General features: G+C 40.5%; 1 protein-coding gene across 9 annotated transcripts in view; it reads right to left on the bottom strand.

Moving 5' to 3' along the window:
• Positions 1–275: 275 nt before the first annotated feature.
• Positions 276–18,942, bottom strand: part of rc3h2 (ring finger and CCCH-type domains 2) — a 38,591-nt gene continuing 19,924 nt past the window's right edge. For 5 of the 9 annotated variants that reach the window (XM_061698100.1, XM_061698101.1, XM_061698105.1 and 2 more), the window contains 11 exons: positions 18,036–18,311; positions 16,353–16,564; positions 14,303–14,601; positions 14,064–14,210; positions 12,804–12,950; positions 11,032–11,199; positions 9,369–9,648; positions 8,585–8,669; positions 8,244–8,415; positions 7,064–7,227; positions 276–5,760 (listed from right to left, as the gene is read on the bottom strand). In XM_061698100.1, coding sequence (XP_061554084.1) covers positions 5,610–5,760; positions 7,064–7,227; positions 8,244–8,415; positions 8,585–8,669; positions 9,369–9,648; positions 11,032–11,199; positions 12,804–12,950; positions 14,064–14,210; positions 14,303–14,601; positions 16,353–16,564; positions 18,036–18,311 — 2,101 coding nt within the window. In that variant the 3' untranslated portion in view covers positions 276–5,609. Of the gene's footprint in view, positions 5,761–7,063; positions 7,228–8,243; positions 8,416–8,584; positions 8,670–9,368; positions 9,649–11,031; positions 11,200–12,803; positions 12,951–14,063; positions 14,211–14,302; positions 14,602–16,352; positions 16,565–18,035; positions 18,312–18,942 lie in introns of those variants that run through there. The other 4 variants (XM_061698103.1, XM_061698104.1, XM_061698102.1 and 1 more) reach the window with 4 other exon arrangements.

Below are 18,942 nucleotides of genomic sequence, written 5' to 3'. Positions count from 1 at the left end.
ACCAAAGGGGCACATCACACACATAGGGGCACTTAGGGTAAAAAGCTGAGCCCCCCACCCCCACACGGACACCTGGTTATGCCAATCTCTGCGTATACAAAACAGATAATAAAATCAACCATACCATACCATAAATTATTGCACACTTATGAAGTATTTTGCAAACCTTTTCCCGGATGTATCCAATTACCATATAAAAATAAACTTCAGGTTTTAATTTGTGATGGCATTTGAAAATAAAGAAAAAAATGACAAACATGAACTTTACTGTCGCTTTATTGTTGCATGCATCCAGTCTCATCTCACAGTGCAACACAGAAGTACTTTTCTACTTTGTTGCTTAACATCGGTGTGTTATGCAATAAAAATACAAGAAAACACACACACTCACTCACACAATAGTCAGCTGCTCACTCAATAGCTAGAGAAATTAATTATTTAAAAGTCCATCTTCATATACACATGGACTTTAGTCAAGCCAAGCATTTGTCTATGGTAAAAGGGAAAATCTTTCACACAGTGACATTTCCAAGGAAATAAATGGAATACATAACTGTATTATTTCAATGAGGGGACATGATACATTATGCTGTCTCTAAAGGATTTTTATTTTCTTCCTTCTGAAACATTACACAATTGTCCCAATAACTTTAAAATTCAACCAAATTTGATCGGGTTATATCAATAAGCCTATAAATTCATCAAATGACTGATGTGTACCATGTCTTCAATAGTTTTCGATTAAGCAACAGATTTGCGAATAAAGCGTCTTAATACAGACATGAGTAAAAGAAAAACTTCAGCTCATTTGTTTATGTTTCACAATGAACAAACAGGCTTTCCCCCCATACATCGAGAGTTAAGAGACACAAATTCTTAGAATCAAACAAAGCATACAATCACAACAACCAATAATAATAATATTAATAATAACCAGTATCATTGACCAAACAAGCCGTGGGAAAACTTCTGCACCTGATGTGGCCACACAGTGGGCATGTGCAGAAGTCTTACAGCGAGTTGTGTGTGCGCGCGCGTGTTTGTGTTTGCGTGCTTGTGTGTGTTGTATCACAACTACATTGATACTGCTCTGCCATCACAAGAGCCACAATACTGTATACTGCATGCATGACAAAGAATGAATGCAGGATGATGCCGGGGGCGTTTGAAGGAGAGTGCCTACACTGCATCGACTGGAAGTGAAAGGGCAAGGAAGTAGTGCAGCGCATTAGGTACTACATGTGAACCAGACTCTTTTAAAGGAAATGGTAGTTTAATTTACAGCTTAAAGCCATGTTTAAAATGCAGCACTGTCCAAAAAAAAACCCCAAAACAAAGTCATCAATGATACTGAGAAGTAAAACAGGCAAAAAAATATCTGTCATGAAAACACAGTATTTCCTCAAAGAGCGGTATGTCGTTCACGTGGACAAATAAATCTGAGTGGCTAAGTACTTGTGCTCAAGGGCCCCGTTAGATTTTGTAAAAGGGACACATGGGCCAGGTCATTCATAGACGAGATAAAGAAAATAGTTAAACTGTGTGTGCAAATTTGTTTTTATTTTATTAAATAATGAATACATTGTCATTTTAATTGTATTTTTTAATGAATTTAATTATAATTAACTAACCAATTAATCAAAAGTAAAATCTACAGTAAATGTACTTTTTCTTCTACTAATATTCTTATATTAATATTCAATTCTATTGTGTTAGTTAAAATAAATCAACTAACTCATTATTTATGACTAAATAAATAAATAAAAACCAAGAAAACACAAAAATATTACAGTACTTATGATAATGTAAATGCTCGGCGGGCCTGATTAAAGAACCAGTCGGACCATACGTTTCTCACCCTTGAAATAAACCATTTATCGAAAAAAAAAACAACAGTAGGTCGGTACCACTAGTTGACTGTAATTTATTTTACTACGACTGATATCACCATGTGCCATGTTAGATGTGGCATCTGTAAAGGTGTCGTTAAGGTGCAGTTGAAAGAAAGTGGAGCAGCATTGAGCTTATCAAAGTAAAAGTTGGTAAACATTTCAACAATGATGTGAGAAAAAAAAATCAGGGATTGGAGAAAACAATTATTTTCAAATTTTTAAATAACATGAATTATATTCCTATCGTTAAAAAAAACACTAATTACACATTTTTACATTTAATTTCATGATTATTTGTTCATTTATTATTTGTGAATAAGTATTCAAGTAAAATATTATAAACGTGTTGTATGAATAGAGGTCTCCCTGTTAATAAACACACTTCCCCCGATAGACGCCTGGTACTCTGCTGTTGAGGAAAAATTCCCATGGGTACTATGAGGAAATATGGTACTTCCACAGAATATTTAACATCATGACTGTAATAGTAAAGCAACACAATTTCTCCCCGAGGAAACCTCTAGCTAATCTTGACAACAGGAAGATAATCTAAGAGTTCTTGCAAATCATTCATTAAATGAGTTGATGAAGATTTAATGATGATATTTACCTGGATTACAGTGTATAGACTACTGCTCAGTACACAGGATAGCGTTGTCAACAAATGCAACAGTGGCTCACAGAGCTGAACTTCCCAGACATACAAAAACGTACACATTATTAGTTTCCAAAGCTGTTTTCATATTCCATGACGAAATATGACTCTTATATGCATACATAGAGAGGATGTATGCACATCAACCACTAAGAACCAATGTGTTCTATTATGGAGGGTTACAGCATATTACTGACTAAAGCAGATCGGATGACCGGCAAATATTTAAGACACCATGACCGCTATTAAATCGAACATAGTGACTGCAGTCCTGATACAAAATACTCAGACAAACAACTTCACAGAAGTTAGCGGTGCACGAAATGCACAAACAAAACACGGACGGAGCACAAGTAAACACAAGGATCCGTTCAGGTGGGTTACATTTTTTTCAGGGCTTTTTTTCAGAACCGTGCCTCTGAGGTTGTTTGTATTTAGAATTGCCCACGGGCCTTTGGTTCACCACCCCTTTAAGTCTGTCATATACAACACCAAGGATCTCCACCCTTAATTTCCTTGATTACATTTCAATTCTGGTGTCGATTGCAGCAATGACTAACCACACAAACCATGACTAACCATTGTGGAATGGGATCTCATGACCGCGCCGTTGGCTTTTCATTGGTGGCGCCTGGTTCAAAGCATCATATGTTATCAGATACTTTTGAGTATTGGCATAGAGAAGACATTTGTTGCCCACTGCTGCTGGGGTTGAGATTTCAACCCTAACCACCAAATGTGTTGCATCATGTTTGTATGAAATATGGACCTTGATGGCATAATCATGTCTTCATTGTTTCCCAATATTTCTGCATTGCAAAACTTAAGTGGAAGGAAGCACAATTAGAATTAAGTTATACTATATACTACATACTAGTTATACCGGCCAAGAGCATCCTCGTAATTGTCTATGTATCTGTGGTCCTTCAACTTTTTACAGCAAGTAGTACCTCAAAAAATACATGGCTCTACAAATACTACCATCACTACCAACATTAAAATACAGTAGTGTGAGCATTCATAAAAAAACAGAAGCGTGTTATACCTACAAATGATATTTTGCATTATTGCAAGCCACTGTAACATTTTGCACAGTTTTACCATTAACACTGTGCTTAAATATAGGAAAAAAATTACTTAAATGCGAATGGTTGTTTATGTGTTCCCTGTGATTGGCTGGCAACCAGTTCAGGGTGTACCCCGCCTCTCGCCAAGAGTCAGCTGGGATAAGCTCCAGCATGCCCGCGACCCGAGTGAGGATAAGCAGAACGGAAAATGGATGGATGTACTTAAATAACTATTCAATCAAATTGTAGTGCACACAAAAAGTTCAATGGAAATTGTACCTGAGTAAATGTTTGAAAATAAACAGTTTAAAAGATTACATGCAAATCTATTGAACATAAAAGTCAAATACAACTGACCTGTACTTGACAAGTGTACTGCACTGGATTTAGAAAAAGTTTAAGCCACTGTAACATTATGCAGTTTAAACATTTAATTCAGTGATTCTTTCACATACCACTAGAGGGAGCTGCAATTGAAACACACTTTGAGAACCACTGGGCTATATCAAATTATGGGCTACAGCTCATTTCAAAATATATTAATAGCCTGTCTGACATTAATAAATGAATGATTAATCCTTAATCAACATTTGAGAGAAAATAGAAAGTGTAGTTTTGCAAGTACTTGTTTTTCCAGGTGCAGATCTTGTGCCTGTGTCAAGGCACCCTCTGACCCTCTGTATGACTTTTGTTCCTTACGTTTGGTATGTACTGTATGGTTATTCTTAAAATGCTGTTTTACACTCTCACTGTTTCGAGATTCACCGTGACCTTTCAGAGACTAACAGTTGCACATTTCTGTGGGAACCTGGGCAAATGTGGCGGGAACATAGGAATTTCTTCGACTGTTTCAAGCTGCCTCTTGACAACTGTTACCACTGTCTATTTATGGCATGTACAGGTTAACAATTTCAAGATTTCCCACCATTACCACCATTTTCTGTGATTTAACACGCTGGTGAATCTAAAATCCATTTTAGTAGACACGGGTCAAATTTGTACACCCTGGACTGGTTGCAAGTCTATCGCAGGGAACGTATGGTATTCACACTCATATTCACAACTATGGACAATTTAGAGTCTTCAGTGACGCTAACATTCATGTTTTTAGGATGAAGGATAAACATTTATCCTCATTGTAGCTACTGAGGTCCTAAATGATCTGCGCTCTCTGAGAGCAAAACTAAATGTGCCGTGCAGCATTACAATACTGTAGATAGAAAGCAAAAGCAGTGGCATTAAGATACAGTGAAACGTCCAAAGTGGAATCCCCAAAAGTGGTTGAATTTAGAGTTCAACCAAAATGTTCGAAAAAAACCAACAAAATGTCTTTGAAAATGCCTCAAAAGTTAAAAACAACAAAAGTCAGCAAATCGTGTGCGACATCAGCTCAGTGAGCGTCTTCAGGATGTGAGCTGTTTGTCTTTTAAAAATGTTTCATAATAACCAGAAAAGGTCTGGCTCCTCAGTACAATATGAGTAAGTAAGTCTTCCCAATTAGACCTGTTCGCTGTCATTGTGTCTGTTAGGAATCTGCAAAGGCCTAGTGTTTTTACTTCATATTACGGTAGTTTTATTGCACAATTTGAGTTTGAGCCTGAAACAGATGATTTCATTTTGCGTTATTTCCAATGGCAAAATTGTTTCGATATTAGGACAACTTGAAAGTCAAATGACTGTGTTGGACTTCGGAGGTTCCACTGTAAATAAAACCACTAATACATGGAAGGCCTGTATAGATGACAGATGGGAAAACTTTGGGGATGCAATGTTTTTCCAAGGCACAAGCAATACACAAAGTATGCACGGTAATTTTACATTCATAGCACATAAAGAAAAAAAAAACAGATGCTTATAAATTTGTAGTACTTGCCTTTACATGGCTTTAACATGGGGGACTGCTGTGTTAAACCACAACAGAATCAACTGTGTGTAAACTGCATCACTACATGACAAGGTGTGGGTGGAGGGTGAAGATGTGATTTGAAATATCCCTTAGCTTCCACTGAGCAGCATCTCCGCCCCGGGAGTTTCGGGACAAGAGCGTGGAGAGGAGTCGCCGCCCGGTCGAGGCGTTCCGGTGCGCAGCACCAGCTTGCCGACGGCCAGACCACCTGACACCAAGCCTACAGGAGACAGCGACTTTCTGGAAGTAAGAAAAAATGGAAAGAAATGGAGCAGGCAAGCAATGGTAGGATTAAAATGAACTTTAAAAAATTCTTACGCTAGTACCTTACACCAGTGAGAGATTATCAGGTGCGGAATTGTCCTATTTCATTTAATTGGGCCGAAAAGCATGATCTGCTTACGACAAACAATGCATCTTTGTTCATCTATCTATGCCAGCAAATTACACTGACATGCAGAACAATTAAATGCTCTTCCACTAGAAGGCAGGCGGTCCAATTAACTTGTGTAGCCACCTGTTGCCATTTAAACAAAATAATAATAGTGTTGAGCTCACCTAAACAGGCCCACATTTCACACTGTAAATAAAATGATCGTTATTTCAGTATATATAATTTTGGTGACATTTTCCAAGAACCAAATGGTTATACGACAAGAAAAAGTTGGAATTTAATGTGGGGAAAAAAGTTCAAAAAAAATTCACAATAATGGTTCTTAGTATTATTAGAAAGTGTTTCATTTTTTCAAAAAAAGATACTTGCAAGTCATACTATTGCAAAAAAAATAAAAAAAATTATAGTATTACCTAATTCTTTTAAAATCCTGAATTTACTGTCGTAATACTACGATAATATTGCCGGATGCTTGTGAGTTTTTAAATCATGATACAGAATTACCTCGTCATGATTTTTTTCCCAAGTAAAAAATTACAACTTTTTTTCAAGAACAGTGGAACCACGATTTAACGGAATAGATTGTCCAGTTGAAACTCAAAATCACCCCTTTCATGGACCAGTGAGGTAAGTTTGGATAAACATTGAAACTTTTCAAACATTTGAAGCTTTTTTTATATATATTTATTCACAATAATCTTGTACTGTGCTGGGTGTTTTTAGCCCATGAAAAATGTACAAGACAATAATTTTGTACTGAACTGGTGTATTTTTTTGCCACCAAAAAGTGCTTCAATTTAACGGACAATCTGATTTAAAGGATGACCCCTCTCCATATTAGTGTTTTGAATCTAGGTTTCACTGTAATATGAGGATTAAATTCCTGTAAATATTACAACTTTTATTCATCATTATGGCTTTATTCTCAAAATTTTTTGACTTTAGTATAGAAACTAATTGCTTTGGTTAGATCCGACAGGGATCTAAGACAGGGATATTCTTTAACACCTCCTCGTATGTGTGTGTGTGTGTGTGTGTGTGTATGTGTGTGCGTGCGTGAGGCCTAATCAAATAGGTGATATTTTCAAACATAACAGCTAATTTAGAGGATGTCTGCACACTTGAGGCTAAAGTTACATGTCAAGTCACCTAAAGGCCATCTTTTTCAGCAGGTAAGTGTCCATCTTATCCGTTGAAGGGTCCTCAGCATGGTATTGTTCCTCCAGCGGGGATGACAGGAGTGAAGAGGAGCAGGAGAGTGGGAGGAGGTGGGAGGCATCCTCGGAATATGGCGTGGCCACGTCCAAAGAAACCTGAAAGGCAAAAATGACACGAGAATAAAGAGGTTCGCTAGTACAATGGAACGCGGAACATGCCATTGGAGACAGTGAGCAACTAAAAGATTACCAGTGACGGCTTGTAACTCGGAAAACTCAAGAGGTTGGGGCCCTCATGAGTCAAGGTACCACACGCACACACACACACAAATCCTACACGTAGCTCTGTCCTGGCTGCAAGGTACAATCTCTGATACAAAAAAAAACCCAATATACACTGCATTCTTTGGCTGTTTTTATTTTTTACGCAAAGAGACTTGCCTCCCATTTACAAGAGTTTGTCAAGTGTATGTCACGTGTCATCAGAGTTAATGATGGTGGTTACACAATTCATTGTTTGAGAATAACCGAGAAATTAACGCACACCCAAAATGGTTTGTAATTGGCAATCGTCGCCACAAGATGACAGCAGAGCACTTTGTTTTTTCTATTAGACAAGACTATGGACTGCTTAGATAAAGCTCTTTCCCTCACTTCAACATAGTTCCACGGACCTGTGATACAAAACCCATCCACCCATTTTAAACACCGCTTATCCTGGTTAGGGTCGCTGGGGCCTATCCCAGCTGACTTCGGGTGAAAGCCGGACTACACCCTGAACTGGCCGCCAGTCAGTCGCAGGGCACATATAGACACAGACAACCATTCGCACTCACATTCAGACTGTTACTGCGTGGGAACTGATCCCACACTGCCCGCACCAAAGTCAGGCGAGTGCACCACTACACCATCAGTGACCTGATGCAAAACACTATTTTTATATTAGATATGGCTTTGGCCTGAGCACAAAAACAGCAAATTAGTGTTGTTCTTTAGTGAATAATGTGATGTGATGGGTTAGTAATGGGTTACAATTTCTATTATTTGCTATGGGTAACATTGGCCCAAAAAAAAACTGGAACCAAAATAGTGTGCGTTTTACTTGAGAGGTTCCACCGTATTTGTATGAACATTTGGATAATAACAATCTTCTGTAGGTTTTCAGGCTCTACCTGAGACTTGATGTTCGAGTCCTCTATGTCCAGAGCGCACAGTTCAAGCTCAATGTCCCGTTCCGTGCCTGGCTCACTCTCCTCAAGGTCCCGATCCTGGCTGAAGGCTGTCTGGTGGATTTGCAGATCACATGCAATTTTCTCGCTTGACGAATGTTGACAAAGCTGCTCACTAAAACAACAAATGCATGGTGACAAAATAAAACTGTGTCAGTGGTGCACAATTTAAGTTTTTTTTGCGCACAACCAGTATAGTAGTATGTGTCTCCATTGTTTCAGAACCAGTCAAACATACATGGAAATAAGTTAACAAATATGCAAACATAGAATGTTGGTTGTACCTCTCTAGGAAACTGGAGTGGCTGGAAGAGTTGGATCCCCTGGAGCTCCACCTGTACTCATCACGATCCAAGTGGCAATTGTAATCTGGAAAATATAATGATACAAATCAGAATTTTCACTAAAATATCAAGGAGCACAGTTACTGTAGGTGCAGACGTACTTTGACAATTACAGCGTTTTTATTTTTTGGCCTTTATACACCACCACAATTGATCGGAAATAAAACAATCAACATGGGATTGAAGTGTAGAATTTTAGCCTTGATATAAGAGGTATCACAAACTCGATTTACCATTTATGAATTATAGCAATTTTATGCAGAATATCTCCATTTTGAGGGGCTCACGTGACATAATTGTAAGCATTTTACCTCAGTCTTTTCAACTGATAATTCACATATTCAAAGTATGGCAGGAGAGAAGAAAGCTAAAATCATCATTCAAGCCATTTACACTGTTTTCTCAATGGGTCTGCCTTGGTCAAATGACATGTTCGGGTTTGTTTACTAGTGTTGCCATTAGAAATTGCTTGGGCTTTTGACCCCCCCCCCCCCCCAGAAGTGTAGTATGTGTGACATCATGGTGAAATGCCCTACAGATAATTGATGATTACATTTAAGCCTTCTTCAAGTGCTTTTTTACACCCAAAGTCAGCTGGGATTGGCTGCAGCTCACCTGTAAGCCTAATAAGGATAAGCGACATACAAAATGGACGTGTGTACTTCAAAGATGAGCAGATCACTCCAGCTCATCAAAACTTTCAGTACTTGTTGTCCATGCTTACCTTTAAAGTTAATGGGCGTGGTACTAGCGCCACCCTGGCAAGCGGTTGCTTGGACAGGATCGGTGGTGTGATAGCCCGAGCGGGACGCCCTGGATATGGCCCCCCACTTGGAGATGATGGGTCCCTCGCTGAAAGGAATGATGGGGTCCTCTTCTTTCAGGCGCCTGCAGTGATCTAACGAGTGCAGCCAACGCTTTGTGACGCCACCGCTGTTAACACCGCCGTTGCTGCTAACACCACTGCCGCCACTGCTGCAGCCGTCCAACTGCTTAGTAAGAAACTGTATAATTTAATTTTTGTATAAGAATTTTGTTGAGCATGTGGAATTTGGTTCATTTAACATTCCTATCATCAAAATAATGTTGGTTAGTTAGCTCCGTCTTGAAGAAATTGAGACATAATGGATTATACAGTTTTTCTCAGTCGCCGATGAGATAGGAGCCACACTAGTAGACCAGGTTCTCAATCATGGGCGTAGTTTAGGAAGACTGCATTGTAATTCCTACAGCACTGCATGTACAGTTTTCCCTAAGGAATGTCCTATGTTCACATTTCTTTTTTTTTTTGGTTTTGGTTTTCTTTGTGCTATGCAGTGCTGTCTTTTTCTTTCTGTATTGCATTGACATGGTCTGTCAACAAATTACAGTACAAACAAGTAAAGCATAAATGTCAGTCTTGTCCAGTCTCTTGCAATCCATCTCCCACATACAGTACAGTAAGGCCTTTTCACAATGCACTTAGCAATGCACAGCACGCCGTCGAAAAACCCATTCATTGTGTAAGTGCTGCAAGGGCAAGAATGGAAAGGCGTGTCGCATCACAGGGCCATGCACAAGGTTGTCGTTTGCCGCGAACCACTCTCTAAGTGAAAAATGTTAAATTCATGAGTGGCGTCCTGCTGGCGTTATTAGGATTCGCACATAGTTTGCAGGCGGGACAGGCCCCGCTGCAACATGATTGGCTCCTGTGTCGCAGGAAGGGTGACGGGCTACGCAAGATGTAACGAGATGACCATCCCAAACATATCACAATTGTACGAAATAAAAACAAAGAAGTTTGTTATGGTTAGGTTTAGGGCAAGGGTTGGGGCGGTTTAGGATGGGTTAAGGTTAGAATTAGGTTGGGTTAGAGTTAGTGGGAAATGTATTAACACTGCCACACTTAAAGGGGACAAATCTTTATCTTCTGTAATATTGTCTCTATGGTGCCTCAGTAAACGTGAAATATGAAAATCATCCATGCAGTCCTAAGTTCCAGACGCTTTTCTGCCAAGAGGCCTGAAATCAGGTCATTCGAATTTCTCAAGCTTATCTACATCACTAGCGAAGATCTCCGCCTTCCTTTTCCGCTCCTGAGCCAGCGCTGTCAACATAACAAACGTGTGCTCTCACAAGTAGTGAGAGTTGGGTCTTCTACACGGATGCAACCAATCAGAGGAAAGGGGGCGCTTTTAGCCAAAACGCCGCATCATGGTGATGGCAAAAGGCGCATCCAATAGGAGAAGGGCTATTTCAGAGTGCTAACATCATTAGACCAACCAGCTGGAAAAGCCTCCCTGTTACTTAGGTAGGTAGGTAGGTAGATCTTCCTCATCTTCATTTCCTTTTAATTTTCCTTATTCCTGCAAGAATGGGGCATGGCTGTGAGACTAAACTAAACTCACCGACTGCTCCAAGGCAGAGTGAGACGCAGCTTGCGTGAGCACCTCAGGCTCAAAAGGGCTGTGACAGGGCCCGATGGTGGCGGCGCAGGACCACGGCGTGTAGCGCGCCAAGCTTTCCTCACCTCTGAAGCAGCACCCAACACACGCACCTGCACTGCTCTCCACATGCTGCAAGAGACAAAAAAAATCTTGTGATTGTCATCATTGATGACATCAAGCCCTTTTCTATACTTCGTATCCTGTTAGCGGTCACGGGTGAGCTGGAGGCCATCTCAGCTGACTTCGAACAAAAGGCAGACAACCCTGGACTGGTCACCAGTTCATATCACCGCTGGGTGCGAACTGATCCCACACTGCCTGCAGTGAAGTCAGGAACTGACATAATTGTTAATAATTATGTGGAATTACTTGTTGAACACTGACATCCAAATAGGAGCTCAGAAAATTCAAATATTCTCTCATCACATTACAAATATTTTAAAAAGATAATTCTTTGAATAATTACTTGTTCATTTTCCCATATCTAAGTCAAATGACATCCCCGATTTGGCTATTCTATGATTTACCATCCATCCATCCATTTTCTGAGCCGCTTCTCCTCACTAGGGTCGCGAGCGTGCTGGAGCCTATCCCAGCTATCATCGGGCAGGAGGCGGGGTACACCCCGAACTGGTTGCCAGCCAATCGCAGGGCACATACAAACAAACAACCATTCGCACTCACATTCACACACCTACGGGTAATTTAGAGTCTCCAATTCATGCATGTTTTTGGGATGTGGGAGGAAACCGGAGTGCCCGGAGAAAGCCCACGCAGGCACGGGGAGAACATGCAAACTCCACACAGGCGGGGCCGGGGATTGAACCCGGGTCCTCAGAACTGTGAGGCTGACGCTCTAACCAGTCGTCCACCGTGCCGCCTGCTAATTCACCCATTACCTTTTATTGTGCTTTATTTGGTTGCTTTTTAGGAAGAGAAAAAAAGTGAGTTACAAGACTTAGTAGACCATGGGTAGGTAGACGTTAGGTAAGTCTCTCTTCTATTTGTCATTTGTTTTTATTTGTTTTCAGCTCTAATTGAGTGTTACTCCAACCAATGCAACCCTTTTACTCATATTATCAGAAAAATATATTAACATCAAAGTTTCTCTTTTTTTATTATTTAGCTACATGTGTTGTTGAAAAGCTGACACAGCTAGGATGTACTCTTTAGCAAAAACATGAACATTAGCATGTAGCATTAGCATGTGGCACGGTGACCGACTGGTTAGAGCGTCTGCCTCACAGTTCTGAGGACCGGAGTTCAATATACTGTATGTTGAAGTTCAACTTTGTTGGGTGTTCTTATGTATTTTCAACGTGTATAAAGACAAGCGCTCATTGGAACATCAAGTTAGGAGAAACCAACAGAAAGTCTGCAGAGCTTACAAGGATGGACAGTATTTGTCTGTATGGATAAGTGGAAATATTCCCCTCAGTTTAGCAAAACTTTAGTCAGCACAATTCCACAGTTGCTGCTTGTTAAAGCCTCAAATGACGCTTTTTCTCTCACACATGCACCCACGCACCCCACAGTTGAGCCATGATATTATCATCCACAGTTCCTAAGCAACTATCTCCCACTCGCATAGTATTACAGTGGATGCGGGCAAGGCAGATGCTCTCAGAGCGGGGAATTCAATTACGCATAAAGAGGTTAACTCAACAAGTATTACTGCTTCATGTACTGATTTGTAATTGAAATCCATGCTGCGGTTGTGGTTTGCTGCATACCTCAGGTCCGAAATCAATGTTGAAGATGGCAGAGGGCTGGGAGGGCCTTCTGGTGCTGTGATGATGATGATGGTGGTGGTGATGCACCCACTGTTCTTGCTTACGTCGGAACAGGTCATCGTAGACCAGAGGAACGTGGCCGTACTCCTAAAAACAACATTGGATACAGAGTGAAGGAAGTGAAGTGAAGTGAGAAGGAAGTTAATAAATAAAGAGTTATTTGTGTCTGATTCAGGTTTTGTGACACTATACCGTACAGTATACTGTATGTACTTAATGTAACTTTTATTGTATCCCTTTATACCACAAAGAAACATAATTAGTAACTTATAGGGGAAATACTGTGGAAAATGCACTTTTTAATTGCTCGTACGAATAGTTGGATCTCTGGAGTGCCAACCCACCCATCAAGTGCAAAATTACACAACCAAGTAAATCTTGTGTGTGCTACCTATTTCCCCAAAATGTGTCTGTAAGCAAGCCGTTTAGAATGTTGCCAAATTGTAAGTATTGTAATATTTGTGTTTGCTAATGTGTCCTCTACCTGCAACAAATAAGGATCTGCACACTAACTGTGTCCACGAGCATGAAGGCTAATATTACAATCAATGCTTTTACTCAAACTACTTTTACTTGTTACAACCCCCTAGAACTGGCTCCCAACTGGCCCCAATCAACATAAAAATTTTACAATTATTTTTTTTTCTTTTACTGTCACCATTGTAAATGATATTAAATAGTAAGAAAAACACAAATACAATAATAATTAAAAAAAAGTATTTCAATGCGTGATTTTTAAAAGTTGATGGATGTGGCAACACTTGAAGCTTGCTCTTGTCGCATATGAGATAACAACATTTACAGCAAGTGGCATGCTTATTATTTTCCACTTTAATCAGAGTTCAATTGTCCTTGTTTTCAATAATACATTAATATATTTCAGCAGTAGCAGTGCTGGTGCAGAAAGACGATGTGAAAATGCAGGGAGTGGGGGAGGCAGACATATTTAGGTAGGTACAAGTAGGAGGATGGACTTCATACAGAGGAGGTTGAGGGCTCCACGACTGGCAGTGAAGGTAGAGGTGACATATGAAGGCGTAGGAAGAAAAACTCAAGAACATTTTTTTTTTTTAAGTTTGAAAACTAGAATAACATGAATACAGATTTGGGGATCCTAGACACAATACATTTTAATAAATAATCTCAGCAGAGCAATGCTCTGTATTCGTAATGGATCACTTGTACTACATTTGCACTCACCCTGTGCAGTGCTGTACGGTGCTCTGAGGCAGAGTAGTAGTTGCTGTCTAGCGAGTTGAATCTCTCCCTGAGTGGAGGCTGGTAGACAGAGGAATGCAGCACCTCTGGAGGCAATGAATTACTCCTCGCATCCTCTCTATTGTACAGCTGCAATGGAAATAAGTAAATGTGTCAATACCTAAGAGGAGACATTCAAGATTTTCACCTGTACATTTTAAAAAATGAACAGAAAGCTCAACCTGAGGCCTCCACACTCTTCTGCTGTCATAGAGAGGTGCATAAACCCCATGGGCAGAGGCCAGAGGTCCATACTGAGGCTGCCCTGGGTTGTTGTGGAAGATGGGAGGTCCCATGCGGTCCCTCGTTGGATGAGGTGGATATCCCGTGGAACAAGAGGAGGGGGGATGATGGGATATTTGAGGGTCACTGGGAAAGGAGGACGGCGGCAGAAAGGATTCTGGGACGTTGGAAGATCTGAGGAAGCGAGCCATGCAGGGTTTGTGTGAAGGATGGAGAGTAGATGGGTAGTAGGAACCTGCTGGAGGATGAACAAAATAATATATTCAACTTTCTCGTCAAAAAATTGCATTTTGATTGAGGCATTTATTGTATTTATTCAAATACTATCCTCCACTTGATGCTGACTTAAATCCATCCATCTATTTTCTATACCACTCGTCCTTATTAGAGCTGCAGGTGAGCTGAAGCGTATCCCAGCTGATTGTGAGCAACAGCTGGAGTACACCCTGAACGAGTCACCAGCCAATCACAGGGCACATATAGCCAAACAAACCTTCACACTCAATATTCAAACCCATGCCCAAGTTGGAGTCCTAAATAAACTTAACTGTGCATATTTTTTTGGAAGAAGTAGCTGAGGAAAATCCATGCAAGCCCGTGGAGAACAGGCAAACTCTGAAGAGGAGAAACTCTGAACTTCATAACTGGTGGGTAGACGTGCTAAAGAACTTGTCCACGATGCTGCCCACTGCCTCAATTCCTTGCCAGAAAATACATAAGCGCCTCTCTAGTTGCTTAAAAACCCATGTGGTAACTGTAATTACTTCAGCTCATAGATGCCAGCGAGCCCAATTTATCATAGTTGCTAATCAAAACAGCAGCACCCTATACCGAGGAACACATCCAGCCTCAGTGTGGAGTCCCCCCACATGTCACTCAGATGTTGTGAAGGACTTCCCTGAAGCAATAAAATAATGTTATGCAGAGATGGCGTCTTTTCCTGTGATTTGCTTTCCACTCTCATGTGCGGTAACTCCACAATATTATGTGCAGCCCTTTTCGGGGTCACTGGGAGCTGCAAGACTAAAGATCCATCTGCTTCTGTCCAGCCAACCTAATTTTCTCCACATTTTATCGATATCACAACTTTTCTTCAGTTTTAAAATCTGGTTTCAGTCAACCTATATCGTGGTAACACTGTAATCTATCTCATGGGTCACCTATTGCGATCCCACTATATCACAGATTTTCTGTGAAACAAACAAAAACAATTAGGTTGAAATACATTAACAATGTATTTAAAACGTTTATCTAAATAAGTTTAAATGTGTTTGAAGCATGTGTTGTAGGGGATTTTAAGGCTTAAACCAGTGGTTCGAAAACATTTTACACCTCCAAAAATACTTGGGTCATTAAATACCATCGTAATGACCAACATTTAAAAACAGTAAGATAGTAGGCTCAAGTCTTGACCAGAAACAAGGCAGAGGTTTCATTCCTAGAGTATATTCAATATTATTGTAAGCTACTGTAATATTATGCAGTTTGATCATTAAGACTGCGCTTATATATAGGAAAAGGAAAAAAAACTGCACTTAAACAATAGTTCAACTCAAATATATTGCACATAAAAGTGAAATAAAAAGTGTACCTAAATAAGCACTTGAAAACACACAGTTGTAATCGATTAAATGCAAATATATCAGACTCGCATTCACACCTACGGGCAATTTAGAGTATTCAATTAACCTAACATGCATGTTTTTGGGATGTGGGAGGAAACCGGAGTGCCCGGAGAAAACCCACGCAGGCTCGGGGAGAACATACAAACTCCACACAGGCGAGGCCGGATTTGAACCCGAGTCCTCAGAACTGTGAGGCAGATATGCTAACCAGTCGCCCATAGTGCCGCCGATTACCAATATCAAAATATGAATACTTTATACGATATAAATATAAAAATAAAGCGACCCCTAATACACACTTGGATCTCCTTTTATTTAAAAAAAACAGCCACGATATGAGGAAATACAGTATTTGAAGACTCACAGTTTGGCTGGTGGTGGGCCGTGTCGTACGCAGATTGTTGCTCCTGGTAGAACTGGTCTGAGGGCTGAGAAGGATGAGGCACTCGCAGCATGAGGGGACCACCATGTTTAGACACGGGCCCCCCGCCACCATCAGTCACCCGTCCCATGGCGATCAAAGGAGACAACGTTGAGGAGTGGCTGGCGTGAGTTCTGGGCGGAGACACGGGCTCCCTCGAGGAGAAAGCAGCAATAAAAAGAACTAATTAAAATTTGGACTATAAGACAAATATACTTTAACATCTCATATACAGTACAGGTGCATCTCATCTGCAACATTAGAGAAAAGTTCCTTTTCAGTGTGTATTACAACAATACTGAACGATATTCATAATTTATCATGTAACAGTGGATGAAACAGAGAAGCTTGCAGTCATTTTTGCCAAAATGTGCGTGAGCGAGGAATGTAATGGAGCCGAAACTTCAACATATCAGAATCAGAATCAGAATCATCTTTATTTGCCAAGTATGTCCAAAAAACACACAAGGAATTTGTCTCCGGTAGTTGGAGCCGCTCTCATACGACAACAGACAGTCAATTGATAGAGAACACTTTTGACACATAAAGACATTGAGAAAAACATTAACTGAGAAATAAAGGGTTGCTAGTTGTCCGGTAATGCCGGTACAATTATTATTATTTTTTTGACAGAAAGATGCAGAGTCCTCTAGCACTTAGAGCAGTTCGAATGACTAATCTCGGAATAGTCCGGTGCAATGACCATTGTGCAAAGGGCGCCGAGACTTCAAGGAGTGTATGCGGTTTAAAGTGACGAGTAGTGCGATAATCTGGGACAATGTTGATTGTGCAAATGTTGCAGATACTCCGCAGTCAGTGTGCATATGGCTGCCCCATTGCTACTCTGGTATGAGTGGCCAGTATCCCCCTATCTTTTCATTTTCACCTACGTCCCCTTTCAGAACACGTTCCCTATTAGCCGGACAACAATCCAATGCTTGGTAAATTGTGCTTCACAAGGACAGTATTGCCAAACTCAGACTACACGAATGTAGCCTGATTTTGACCCGACAGACACCTTGCTGACAAACGTTCACTGTCGTGCCCACTCTATTTCAGAAGTTCAACTTAAAAAGGTACATTCCATTTGTTATTCAGAAAGCCAATTTCCATGTAACTTCTTTATTAAATATAATTTTTAAATGTTCTTATGAGATGGTGAATTTTGGTGTGTTTTTCTTATTATATCATCAAAATGATAAATATATATATATATAAATTAGGTGAATCCATATGAGCTTCAGAATACAATACATGGTGCTTATTTTTCTCCCAGTGGACAGCGCACCAGTTGAATAATTGAGACACAACAGTGGACCTCCGCATACTCATGGTCCGGCACCCATGAATTCACCTATCTGCTAATTTTAAAAAAAAATGTTTTCATTTTTTTCAATTCTTTTTTTTTTTTATCCTATAAATATTATTTTCTTTTGGGGGGGGTCAACCAACCCTGCAAACATTTAGTCATAAGCAGGGATAAACTCTCTGCTTATTAAATATATTCCCCCCCCCCCCCCCCCCTTGTTTTTCCCAATGCAATTCTAATGGCCGTCAATTATCCGCAGATTTATACTATTCAAGTATGAGCAAAAGCTTGCCATATGCAATAGGAAATATGCTTACTGCTCAGCTGAGTCCAGTAAGGTCATACTGGTGTCACTCAGCCCGTTGTTCCCACTTGCGCAAATAGATTCACTGGACACAACCCTCTTTATGCCCTCCATGGTGTCAGCTCCTCTGGAAATGAGTTGTGGGTGAGGGCTGCCCTCTGTCAGGGTGTCCTCTCCAACTCCTGCAGACCCATCAGTCTGGATACTGTCCTCCACCGTGAAGGTTTTTCCCCCGGGTGAAGGGAATGCACGGCTAACACTGCCGCTCTTCTTGTTCCTCAGACGAAATCTGGAAAAACAAGGTAGGAAACGGTGGAAAAATGTCCAGGTTTATGTACCGCACACTGGGGAAGTTCTATACTGTGCTTCCCTTACGTGTCATTCGTCATTTGGCCTGCACTCTTTGTCATCGCTTCATGACACGATGCTGCATTACTGCAACGTCCGATTGCACTGACAATACAAGGAACCCCCGCCTATTCATATAGTTCATTATTTCCGAATTCATCGCTTTGTATTTTTTTAAATTAACGCCCTAAAATGCCACAAGATGGCACGAAAGTCCTGGGAAATAGGTAATTTGTTCAAATAGGTAATTTGAACAGAACAAACAGTCAAACACAAAATGAGAACATGAGCAAAGAGCGCACACTAAAACTCATGGCCCCTAACCCTAACGCTCAAAACGCAGACTAACTGCCATGTACTTGAGTTCACTCACTTGGCCACGCCCCTTAAAGGCACAGTACAACACTACAGTTTACAGCTAATCCTAACAAGCTTCCTCAGCAGAATGTCCGGGCTCTCCCTTAGAGATAAGGTGAGAAGCTCGGTCATCCAGGTGGGGCTCAGACTCGAGCCGCTGCTCCTCCGGCTCGGGCATCTTTTTAAGCATATTATTTTATATATATATATATATA

This window comes from Phycodurus eques, chromosome 15, assembly GCF_024500275.1.
Source record: "Phycodurus eques isolate BA_2022a chromosome 15, UOR_Pequ_1.1, whole genome shotgun sequence".
Classification (NCBI taxonomy): domain Eukaryota; kingdom Metazoa; phylum Chordata; class Actinopteri; order Syngnathiformes; family Syngnathidae; genus Phycodurus; species Phycodurus eques.
This window is presented reverse-complemented; position numbering and strand designations above follow the sequence as displayed.